Genomic DNA, 13,113 nt, shown 5'->3' on the forward strand with positions numbered 1-13,113 from the left:
TACCATATCACCAAGTACTGAATCACTGCTCTTTTGTCATTTTTGCAAAAGTCACTTGCCTTCAAGTTGTTTAATTACCAGGTGAAAAGTGCAACCAATAGCAACAAAACAGCCTTTTGCAAATAGTCTGTGAAAATAAAGTATGGCTGAAAAAGGAAATACCTGCTAACATTCTTCAACACAAAGCTACAGTATAAATCAATCAGTCCTCATATAAAGGATGTAGACTGAACTGATGATACTAACCCTGTCAGAATTCATGATCTGGAAACGCTGTGAAATATCGGAGGGATTCGCTGGCAATCTTGTCCTTCCCGATACGAAACGTAGAAACTGGATACGTTCATCATTACTGAAAGACTCGAGAACTTCCCATAGCCAGCGTACCACATCACTCTTCTCATCTATACCGCGGTATCTATTAAACACAAAATCATGACATATTGATGATCAATAGGATATATATATATATCTTTGCAAGTCAAAATTATCATGATTTGAACCTAAAACTAGGAGACTAATTTTAGCAAATCAAAATTCTGTAATTTGGTTTAACAAAAGTGAATTAAATTTAATATTATCATTAAACTAAATAAAATTTACAAATTGTTAAAGTTTTATGGATTAAAATTTTGTGACCTTGGTAATGACCTGCAAAATCACAAAAATATCATCATTGTAAAAATATCTGTCTATACAGTATATCACTAGCCTTACCGGATGCCTTACCTTAGTTTACATTTACAATTATGTATATAACCATATGTATCCTCCCTACCTGACAACTTTGCGGAGAACTTCCACATTCATGTCCTCCATTCCACACACCATCTGTTCCAGGGCCCGCGGAGACAGTAACGTCATTAGTGGAACTGGTACAATCCATGCCATGCCCTCTCGCACAGCCGCTGCCTGTCAACATAACAGTTCCAAATTAGACAAAAAGACAATTCTTTGCTTCTTGGGAAGAAATCATTAGGTTATTATCCTAGCATCAACTACATGAAGACTATTATATGAAGACAACAATATGAATTGTTTATTGTGTTTTTGCAATGTAATGTTCATTAATTGTCATATATAGCAGGCTCATTTTAATTTTAAGAACAATTCAAGTTCAGCAATGTTTACTATCGACGGGGGAGTAGTTCGAAAGGCACGGCTGTATTACTTTCTCTAAATGTGGATGGCCTAGTTACCGGTGCACCTATACACATGAGTGCATGTAATGGAGTGATTAATTTATTCTGGAAGTCAAGCACTTGTATTTATTGGTTGACAATTTTATAAACACACCAATTTCCTCCAATAATGTCAGTTCCCCACACATAGTCCACAGATCTGTCCGTGAATTAAACTGACTCTGTCCCATTGACCGTAGTGTTACAAAACATCCAGAGGTGCAAATAATACTATGTCATGTATGTCAAGTAAATTTACAATTAAATTCAACAATATCCAACATTTCTAACATAAACGGTTATTTTATTCACCCATCTTCATGTCTGAAGCATGTTTGTAAGCACATTTCAATGGCTCACCCGGTTTCGTACAGTCAATGGACAAAAGTATTCGTTCAAATTTATACTATGACAGAAATATAGCCTATTGTCACAGAACTTTTAACTCAAATTTTAGAAATTTAGTTTGGGTAAATTCCAAATGATGTTTTCATTTATTCAGTTTCCCTAATAAACCTTTTTAACTGCAAAACCTTTGACCTGTTAAGTGTTTCGTTTCTTCACAGTTTCAGGTAAATCAAAGATGGCAGTATATTTGAAAAGAATTATGCATGTTGTTTACTTCCATTTTACCACTTATAGATGAAGAAACATTATCAGGAGGTTTGAGAATAGATTATTAAGTATAGTTGTTAGAACAAATCATTTACATATGAATATTATCCGAAAAATATATATTAGAGCCAGATGCCATACTATACAGTGCCCTACCAGGAACAAAGTGGAGGTAGGGTATTACTATTTGTTCTAGAGTTGTTCATGTGTTCTGTGACAAGTCTGACGACTCTGCAATACCTGCGACCTTGGGAGAGTGCCACCATTTTCACTTGAACTCAACCCCGCTGAATTTATATTAAAATTGATGAGGGACGGAATGAAGAAAAATCTCGACTTCCGTACAAATTTACTAAATTTTCAGTGCTTAATTCCTTGACAGGCATTCCCGACATTTTACTTACCAAGCTGTTTGTAAGCTGTGGTTATATGTAAAGTTAAAATGTAACTTCAAAATATTGAGCTGTTTGTTCTTTACACGGTGCGTAAGTAAAGAGGTCATGATACTACCCTGTTACATCTTAGTGATCACGACTGTCAGTGTTGTTTTTGTGGGGCTGGGCTTATTAAGTCAGACGTGACCAATCGCCGAATGCATATAATGATTCCATTCAATTTGTGCCTGTAGCATGATCAAAGGAGTTATTTCATAATGAAAATATCTATCACATCATCTTTCTTTATATCTGTTGATATAAAATATACATACTACAAATGCCATAAATTTGACATAACCTTACCTGTCTGTCCATTTCATGGAGTCGGTAATTCAGAACGGCCTCAACATAGTCCCGTCTGTTGTGGAAGTGGAGACGAATCGTACTTCCACCAGGAATAACTGGTATCAGTCGACCATCAGAACTCTGTCCCAGAAAGGTGTCCAGTGGAATGAACTGTGGAAGGAAGGAAGCCAATGGTTCTAATAGTGTTACTTTTAGACTCATGACAATATCTCCAGAGCCTAACTCGATTTGCCCTTTTCTACTTTAAGAATACAGCTTTCGTTGATTTGTAGCTTTTCTAATTCTCGAGTGCAAATCAAGTTGGCTTCTGGTATTAAGTTATAATGAAAAAAAGGTTCAAATGCAATACAAATAAGAGGTTCAAGAGGCCTTGAAAATCACCTGAGTGCTGATACAGAAAGAGCATTGTAAAGTCGGTTAAAATCTCACCCTCACTTGAGACTTCATCTCAGATGACCTTAATATTAATATCATAAAGTACAAGAGATCCCAGAGGGATCTTGGCGCCCACCAATGAATGATCTATGTCTGACAATGGAAAGAGGGATCTTTTCTCTGCTTTTAAAACTTTTGCAAACATACTACATATAAAATTTGAGACAGATCGCTTCAGTACTTTCTGAGAAACAGCAGTACCAAACTTCAACCATCAAAATACAAGGTGGCTCCTTGGCGGCCATCTTGTTGTTGATCGGTCCCAAATCGAAATATGCACAACTAGGGCCCTAGGGGAACCTATATATGAAATTTGAGACAGATTCATTCAATACTTTCTGAGAAATTGCGATAACAATCTTTAACTATCAAAATCCAAGATGGCTGCCTGGCGGCCATCATGTTGACCGATTGGTCCCAAAATGCAATATGCACAACTAGGGCCCTAGGGGAACCTACATATGAAATTTGAGACAGATCCCTTCAGTACTTTCTGAGAAATAGCGATAACAAGAATTGTTAACGGACGGACGGATGGAGGGACGGACGGAAGGAAGGACGACAGACCACGGACAAAAAGCGATTTGAAAAGCCCACAATCTGATGATGGTGGGCTAAAAATGTTATCTTTTGCAATTACAAGTATATTTCGTATATTTCATAGTGATATGAAATAGTGAAAATTAATAGTTGCAAAATGTATAATACAAGAGGCCCAAGCATTAATGCTTATCTGACTATTAATTAGACAAAACATCATATAGTAAAACTGAAGTACACATTAAGTTGTTTTAAGATTTTGGCCATTTTGATACCTGTGACCTTGAATGAAGGTCAAGGTCATTATTTTGTACAAACTTGGTAGATGTTTATCCCAGCATGTCATAGGCCAAATGTCAGTACCCTGGGCCTTTCAGTTATTGATAAGAAGTCGTTTGAATGAAAAGTTTAGGAACAGCATATGACAATGGACGAAGCATGATGGCTATAGGTCAATAGTATTCAATAAAGGTTTTTTTTTTTTTTTTAACTGAACAGAAATATGTACCTCATGGAAGTTAGTTTCGTTTACACCACTCTTGTGTATGTCAGATATACCAATCAGGCTCTGTATGTAGAGATGGTCCACCTGTAAACAAACAATGGTTATAAATAAAATGATTCATTGAATTAACAATAACCTGGCTCTTTTATACAAATATGTATGATCAACATATAACTATGTAACATCCTTCATAAACAACTAGACGCTACTGAAACAGCTGTTGGCATTTAAACAACATCTCCATAGAAACGAGCTATATATGTAGCGGGACTGCATGGAAAGGACTGAGACAATCATTTGTGACCAGGTAGTCAGATCAGTAGAGCATCCAGCTAGTGTTTTGAGGTTCAGGGTTTGTGTCCGGTCTAGCCACTACATTTTCTCCTCTCTTGTTACAAACTTGGCGACCAACAAAATACCCACAGTAGTGGTATAAGTGTCTTATGTGTCTACAAGGGGAAGGCTTTAAAAACAGAGGAAAGCAATATATTTAGCACGACTGGACATGGTCGAACATCAGTAACCATGTAGCTAAATTGGTAGAGCATTCAACTAGAGTTCAAAGGTGCCATGTTTGAGCCCTTTTCTGGCTACTACATTTTCTCCTCACCTGTGCTAGGTGTTCCACATATAGGGCCACTATGGTAAATGTAACATGTGTCTTGATACTGATAAACACATTTATAGAAGATTTGGAATATGTTAGAAATTCCTTTTCACAGAACCATTATAGGATAAGTACTGCCGTCCTTCCTGTCTGCATGCTAGAAATTCCTTTTCACAGAACCATTATAAGATAAGTACTGCCGTCCTTTTTGTCTGCATGTTAGAAATTCCTTTTCACAGAACCATTATAAGATAAGTACTGCCGTCCTTTTTGTCTGCATGTTAGAAATTCCTTTTCACAGAACCATTATAAGATACTGCCGTCCTTCCTGTCTGCATGTTAGAAATTGTGACAAAACACATACACATGGTATTTAGTTTTTTTATATAGTACTTCCATTGGTTTTTACATATCGTTGTTTCCTAGTCCCCCGCATATCGCCTGGCTCCCCTAACACCTTAAAATCCAAGTATACCTATCAACCTAACACCTACTGCTCCCCGCCCCTTTGTGCATATATTAAAAAGGCATGTGCGGCCCAAAATCTCTAATCCCTATCTAACGCAAACCTTACGCTTTGCTGCATTATCATGTTGGCTGGATAGCTGACCGCTTTGATTAACTGCAAGTCCAGGGTCCGCCCTGCTCATCTTGGATATCATCTCCCAAGATGACAGACTACGTGATACTGCGCAAGCCAACACTGCTGCTTTTGACTATCACATATCTATACCTATCAATCTATTGTTTGTTTTACTTTCCCATGTGCACTATATCAAATGTACTTTTAAACTTAGTGTTACATAGTAAACACAACCGCGGTGGCCGAGTGGTTAAGATGTCCCGACATATTACCACAAGCCCTCCACCTCTGGGATGCGGGTTCGAATCCCATGTGGGGCAGTTGCCAGGTACTGACCGCTGGCCGGTGGTTTTTCTCCGGGTACTCCGGCTTTCCTCCACCAACAAACCTGGCACGTCCTTACATGACCCTGGCTGTTAATAGGACGTAAAACCAAACAAACCAAACATAGTAAATATCAACCCATTTTGTAACAAAATTCCTTTTCACAGAACCATTCTAAGATAAGTACTGCCGTCCTTCGTGTCTGCATGTTAGAAATTCCTTTTCACAGAACCATTATAAGATTATAAGACTCTTTCATATGTGGATATGAAGGATAGGGATATTCTACCCGATTTTGTGATCCTGAGGGTAGAATATCCTTATCCTTCATATCCACTTATGAAAGAGTATTTTTCTCCCATACCTCGACATTTTATTGCAATTTACAACTATAATATCCCGCCATTTTGAATTAAAATTCGAAGAAATCCACAGTTGAAAGTCAATTTTTTATACATGGAAATTACGTGATATTTTCAACAAAAATTCTTTTATTTGCATATATTTTAGTAAAACCAGTCAAGTTTGTGAAAAAATGTTAAAATTTTACTGAGGAAATATAAATTTTGTTGACGCCATGACGTCACGAGGCTTTTTGCATGGGTAGCCATGCAATACAGCCTCAGGCCACATGAGTGTATTGCCCTAGACCAGCTAGTATTACACCCGTAGGTATGAAAGAAAAGCACTGCCGTCCTTTTTGTCTGCATATCTGTACCTACCTCCTCCAGGTCCTCGTGTTTTAGGGGGATGCCGACCAGTAACTTCCAGACACAGGGAGCTAAGTGAAGGTCCAGTGGTTTCTTTGTTCTAATGGCTACTCCAAACAGGACACCAAGGAACTTAAACAAAGCCAGGTCCTCCTCTGTAGTCAGGGACGGATTCAACAGCAATCTGGACACAAAGCAGATTGACTGTAGACAAATGTCTAATCAAAGTAACAATTTTACTGTGTATATTACCTTTAAGATTTTTAATCAAAATAGTGAATGTTTGGTCTTTGAGATGATGACCGACATTGGACAAGGTTAATTACCTGTGACCAGACCAGTGTTCGAAAATAATGTCTATCCATCTGCCAGTGACCGGCAACTTTATAGTAGGGCAGACAATTTATGCCATGTAACTTGTCCTTTGACCGGCAACGTTTTGGTCCAGATAGAGGATATACAAAACAAAAGTGGCAGTAGAATTGTTGAAAAGTTGAAGATAAAACTGAACAAAACAAAAAAACAATATTCTGGTTTTCAGTCAACTTTGTTGAGAGCACATAATAATAAAACAGATATGTGGATATTTTTGTTAGTAAACCATTTTTGTTAGTAAACCTTAGTGGTGTAGCAGTATTAATCGAGTTCGTTGAGTATCGTTGGTTTGGAGTATTTAACCGAGTAAGAAATCAAATTTCGTCAGAATTGTCCGACATCATTATAAACGAAAGTGTCTGATTAGCCAATCAGTAAAACACACAAGAAATGTTGTAATCAATCGCTTGTGTGTAATTTCGCTCATATTTTAAATATCAAGCGTCCAAATGAATTGAAGAGCGCATACGCATACAAAGTATTATAGACATTCAGCGGAGTGTAATTTTATTTGTGAAAACATAAGCAACCTGAGACATGGCAACATGTGTAGAAGAAAGTTTGTACGATTTTCCTGGAAAACGTACACGGCCTTCAGTGAGACCAAAGAAAAATATAATCAATTTTAATCGATCATCGATTCGTTACACAAAACTGATGATCGACCATAAAATTGAAACCGATTTCCAACACTAGTAAAACTATAACTTTGCTATAAACAATAAGGATGAATTGTAACTTTGTAAGAAGTCTAGGACCAGTCACTTTCAGTCAGGACCAGTAACTTTTAGGGTCAGCCGGTCCTTAGGACCAGCTGGAATAAATCCTTAAGGAAGAACACTGGACCAGACAGTGTATAAAATCTGTTTATAAAGTGACATGTACTGATGTGTTTTACATATTGATATTTTGGTAATACTTACCGATCTCTGTTGTTTCCAGAATCATTCTGAGAATTTGGAGTTGATATCAATACAGGAACTACTCCCGTCTCTAATTCCTATCAAAGAAACAAACAATACCTGTTAATGACCATTGTGTATCCCAATCTTATATCATACAGTCTGCGACTTTAAGCACTAGTCCGATGCCAACGACTAGTAATTTTACTGCTGGACTAGTGCTAATAGTACCCTTATAGTATTAAAATTTGTAAATACTATATTTACAAGAGCGGTGGTCAATTGCAACACATTTTGAGTGCATTCTGTATGCGATTATTTCAATCTGGATGCATCATTTCGTAAGAATTTCATTCACAAATGCATCCAGACTGTTGTTTGGCACAAAAGATGAAGCAAATCGACTGTATACGGGTATTTAATTTGGACTAGTGATTAAATAGTGGGACAAGTCAAATTCTGGGGTTAACTAGTCCAAAGGACTAGCAGCGAAAAAAAAAATTAACGTCACAGACTGATCATAGCATGTATTATGAAATCAAGAATTATCTCCCTTATCAATCTTCCATTGACGGATCACCAGCTGTCAATCAAATCAGACGTGACTTTGTATCTTGTATTGTGTATGCTACAATGTTTACTATGATACCGAATGAAACATATGAGTGTGTGAGCACGAGGCGTGGCTGCCTGGCAATAAGTCAATTTAAGTTGAGAGCACAATTCAGTAATTTGCAAAGACATTATTTAGTAACATTATGTTTTAATAAATCATTGCTTTGATATCTTAACAGTGATGTTCCTGCTTTGTCAACATGATGCCGCTCCATTATTGTTGGAATGTGTGATTTGTGATATTACACTCTTTTGAGTCATAAAATAGGTCAACTGTAACAACAATTTGTAAATAAAGAAACTCTAGCATTTTAAAAACCAATCTTACCTGGCACATCTCTGTAATTGTATCATCAAAAACACCTCCAGCATCGTCAGCACCTTCTCCAATCAGTTTCACCTTCCAGGCTCGTGCAGGCAGTCTCAAGTCGTCTGCTTTGAGCTTCACCACCTGTTGGGCAATCTGTGAGAACACTGGCCTGCACTTCTTACCCCTGGTCACAAAAAGTCAATTTATCAGAATAATTATCAAATGTTTTATCTTGTGTGAAGCTTCTCTATCTCTGATAAATCAAAGACCTCCTATAATAATAGTTAAACAAATCATTCAGTAATTTTTTCTATGAAGTATGTTGCTTTATCAGGGAAATCTTTTTTTTGTTAAAATGTGGTATTTCAACTCAGTACTAGACTAAATGTGAGTGGGTAAAATCTCATTTTAACTTACTAAACCCTACCAATATACTACGTCTGTTTTTCTATGGAACACATCCATGTAAGAACTTTGGTATCTTTTGTAGCTCCAATATGTCAATATTGAGACACACATACGATGTAGGCAAAGTACCATTTACCGTCGATTGGTCCCACATTTCGGTAATTGTGATGTCAAATTTTGATGTGATTTTTGTGACATCACAACCACCTGAAGGTGTGACTAAATGAAGGTAAATATCATACTTAACCCATATTGTTTTGGTATCTCCAAACCCAAGTATTAGTTTGAAATAGGTTTTCCAGACAGCTTTATGCTAACTTTTGTATGGAATTGTAAGCAATACTCATGACTGGCTAATTGTTAATGTTGATTTGTTACCTGGTAGACAGCCGTTTAACAGTGATGAGTGGGCCGTAGTTTTTCCCCTGTACCATCGTCTTGCCTATGGCCCTAACAAGGGGCAGTGTGTAGACCCTTGGGGACAGAAGTGGTCGTAATCTCCCATCTATGATTCCCATCATTCCAGCCTCGTACCGAGTAAGGGCAGACTATACAACAGAATAATATATCTCTAATGTAAAATGTAAAATGCTACTCTCTGCACAGTCTAGTACAAGTATGTATTTTGGAACATCTATGTTGGGTGGAACTTTATTCTTAAGTCATTAATTTCCAGAAATTTATATTTCCTGCTTCATCCCTTTATAATTAAATGTTATTTGTTTTCATATTAAATCCTACTTTCTAACTGGCAGATTCTTTTTCTTCATAAGAAAAAATCAGTCAACTATGCGTATTGATTTAGAAAAAAATAATCCATTGAAAAATCAATGGAATCGTACGTTTAAACATATTTGATGTTATCAAGTAGTCTAAAAAAAATAATTATAAGCATTGATGTAACAAATTTTTAACTTCATCAGGTAATGAAATAAATTTTGTTTGCAAACTTTTGTGAGAATCCACTGCACAAATTTAGCCAGAATCAGCTGATCAGGTTTAAAGCTTTCTAATTAAAATGCATAATAACTTGGCCGTACTACTGACCAAATTTCATTGAATCAATCAACATTTAGTTTTTAGAGAGGAAACGAAAGTGTGATAGATGGAGAGACAGACAGATGAGCAAAATCAAATTAGTATCCCCTGTTTAGGCGAGAGCGGGGGATAATGTCTTCCAGTGGTTTGATATGACATTCATAAAGTCATTATATCTGATTAGTACATTCAATATACTTGTACTTATATATATATGCACTATAGAAATTTTCCAAGTATAGTCCATACAGTTCTGCACCTGATTTAGAAGTGAAAACAGTCCTTTTGAGTGTCTGTTAATTACCCACCTGTGTACAGGTAAGTGGAAGCAGTCTCCAGGACGAGTAGATCAGGTCAGAGAAGTGATGTAGGAGTTTGAATCGCCCCTGTATGTCGTCCAGACTGATACTGGTAAGAGCCGTGTACTGAGAGGGGATACATTCCGGGATCCCAAGCTGTAGGGGGAGGGGCACACCTGGCTTCCTCTGGGGAGGGGGTTGGGCTGTCCAGGCCCCACTGTGGATCCGGCCCGCAGATATCTGGGAATCAAATTTTATAGTGAGGTAAACCTTTATAAACATTCGTAAATCAATTGCTTCAAGGTGTACACATATGTCATAACCATCCTAAAGTTCATATATGAGCGGTTCCTTTGACAGAAAACTCACCTGTTTGATGTTTTTGCCAGTGAGACAGGGCACCAGTTGTGGTTCGCGTACTGGCGAGTTGGTATGGCCGATACCTAGTTGTCCTTCATTGTTGTTACCCCAGGCCCAAACATCTCCTGTACATGTCAGTGCCAGTGTGTGTTCAGCACCACATACCACATCCTCCACATAATAGCCTGACAAGGCCGTCACCTCCTGAGGCTTCATGTGGCCACGCCCTCTGAACTCTGGCTGGCCAATCAGGCGGTCTTTAATTCAAACATATTTATCAAATGAAAAAGCAGAAAGGCTTCATACAACTCAAGGAACTCTGTATTTTGGTTAGAGTTGGTAACTTTTAATAAATGAACTAAATGAAGGCTTCAAATACTGGAGGTATGATACACAGTTACATACACATTTCTCTTTCAACCAAGCCTAATTTCATCTCTAAATACTAACATAATACTTATAAACATATTACTTGATGGAAGGCCATGTAATGTGGTCAATTTAAGACTACAAAGTTCATTTTAGATCTTCCAATATAAAGTGGAAAAACAATATGCACAGATGATTACTTGATCCAGCATAACTATCTTCCTATTTTAGGATATGTAGTTTGATCTGACTGAAATACACAAGGTCTGGAGTTTACAAACCCTCTCCCCTCATCTATATCCCCCTAAAACTTGACAATGTCAGTTAACTGAAAATGGTAAAATCCAGCTATATTGACTGGTTCTATACATTGGTAAACATTTTTTACCTTGTCCCCAGGTAAACACACGGCCATCTTTAGACAGAGCCACAGAGAACTGCGCTCCACACGCCACCTTTTTAATGGTCTGACCCTGTAGAGCCTCGATCTTGGTCGGTAGATGTTTACCCGTTGTGTTCCCCAGACCAAGTTTACCATAATCTCCGTCGCCAAAGGCCCAGACATTGGCACCGTCCACTGACACACATAGGGTATGGTTTAACCCACAGGCTACCTGTACCATACAACACACATTTCATCTTAATGAACTGGGAAGTAGAGACAAAATAACTTTCATAACATACAGTATAAGCTGTTATATATCGCAGGTGGGTTATTTTCTTATTTTTGGGTTTCCACTGAAATCTGAAAATTCTAAACACCAGCTTAATATTCAGAAATTCATTAACATATCTTAAACATTAGTTCAAAGAATGTTAGGAATTGGGAAACTGAAATTTAACCTGCACGAATACACTCTGTATAGAAAACCAAGAAATATTGATTCTGCGCTAAGCAGTATCTACTTTTTCAATAAGCCAAGTGAGCATGTGTTGGCACATTCAGTATTTCATCTTCCATCATAATTTTATTTGAAATCAATAATATGCATTCAATACAATTCTGTATGGAAAACAATACTCTTTTTGAGAGACATTTTAACTTACAAATCCAATCTGGTAACCATCCAGTGCTGTGACTCGGTGAGGGATCTTCTTGTTGACAATGTTACCGAGTCCTAGACGTCCATACTCTCCATTACCAAAACAAAACAGCTTCCCATCCGCTGACACAACAGCACTGTGTTTAAACCCACAGGAAAGCTACAAAACAAAGTGTAGTATGTATTAATCATATATATATATCATATTCAAATTTTATACAATAATATCTTGTACAACACAACAGCTTTCAGTCGTTATCTCCTTGATTAAACTGTTTTAACTTACGTTGGAAAGAATGACTATGAATGTCTGAAACTAATTACATCTTCTTTATAAAAAATTTGTCAGAAAGCATGCATTATATATAATTTTTGAGGCAATTTGCTTCTTCTGCAATTTCTATTGATGTACTTTACCTGTACAATTTCCTCCATATTTAATGTCTGTCTGCCCTTACCTGCACAATTTCCTCCCTCTGAAGGGCCTCTATCTGTCGTGGACGTCTCTGCCGATCACTGTTCCCATGCCCCAGTTTGCCATAGTCACCGTCGCCCCAGCTAAACACTTCTCCACTCTCTGTAAGAGCCAGGCTGTGCCCATCTGATCCCACTGAGGTGGCCAATTGTATCACTACAAACCCTGGTAAAGGAAGAAATATTCTGTCTTCAAAGTAGTATTCAGTGTAGTAAAATCTGCGTAAGATAAATACCTGGCAGGCTTGCAATAAATTCATCTGTAATTCTACTTATTATAAGGAATTGAAGCCCATAATTTGGTTCAACCCTTTGTTCCCTTAGATTCCTAAAACTAGAAATGTCTGCCTCCATATACAAGATGGTGCGGGGCTGACATTGATAACACTATTATATGCCACCCACTGCATATGGGAGGCATACAAAATGTCTCCAAAAATCTTCCCAGCATTATCCAAAAATCTTAGTTACCCTGGAGTGAGGAGATAGCAGTTAGGGTGTGATGATCGTCAGAGTTCCCCTGACCTAGGCGGCCATAACTACCCTCCCCACAGGCTAACACAGTACCATTGTTCTGGATAACAAATGTACAGTTCTGTCCACATACCACCTGGAAAACAAATTAGCTGATTAGTCTTTTTACTGATCTTTTGAACACTTACTCTCAGTACAAAACA

General features: G+C 37.5%; 1 protein-coding gene across 3 annotated transcripts in view; it reads right to left on the reverse strand.

Annotated features, from left to right (window-relative positions):
* LOC138333339 (probable E3 ubiquitin-protein ligase HERC1) overlaps window positions 1-13,113 on the reverse strand; it is a 71,501-nt gene that overhangs the window by 1,677 nt on the left and 56,711 nt on the right. For all 3 annotated transcript variants that reach the window (XM_069281656.1, XM_069281657.1, XM_069281658.1), the window contains 14 exons: window positions 12,908-13,046; window positions 12,421-12,602; window positions 11,967-12,122; window positions 11,308-11,533; window positions 10,560-10,807; window positions 10,200-10,430; window positions 9,232-9,401; window positions 8,464-8,629; window positions 7,542-7,618; window positions 6,256-6,427; window positions 4,023-4,103; window positions 2,537-2,689; window positions 779-912; window positions 247-418 (listed from right to left, as the gene is read on the reverse strand). In XM_069281656.1, the coding sequence (XP_069137757.1) occupies window positions 247-418; window positions 779-912; window positions 2,537-2,689; window positions 4,023-4,103; window positions 6,256-6,427; window positions 7,542-7,618; window positions 8,464-8,629; window positions 9,232-9,401; window positions 10,200-10,430; window positions 10,560-10,807; window positions 11,308-11,533; window positions 11,967-12,122; window positions 12,421-12,602; window positions 12,908-13,046 (2,307 nt within the window). The remainder of the gene's footprint in view (window positions 1-246; window positions 419-778; window positions 913-2,536; window positions 2,690-4,022; window positions 4,104-6,255; window positions 6,428-7,541; window positions 7,619-8,463; window positions 8,630-9,231; window positions 9,402-10,199; window positions 10,431-10,559; window positions 10,808-11,307; window positions 11,534-11,966; window positions 12,123-12,420; window positions 12,603-12,907; window positions 13,047-13,113) is intronic.

This window comes from Argopecten irradians, chromosome 10 (genome assembly GCF_041381155.1).
Source record: "Argopecten irradians isolate NY chromosome 10, Ai_NY, whole genome shotgun sequence".
Lineage (NCBI taxonomy): Eukaryota > Metazoa > Mollusca > Bivalvia > Pectinida > Pectinidae > Argopecten > Argopecten irradians.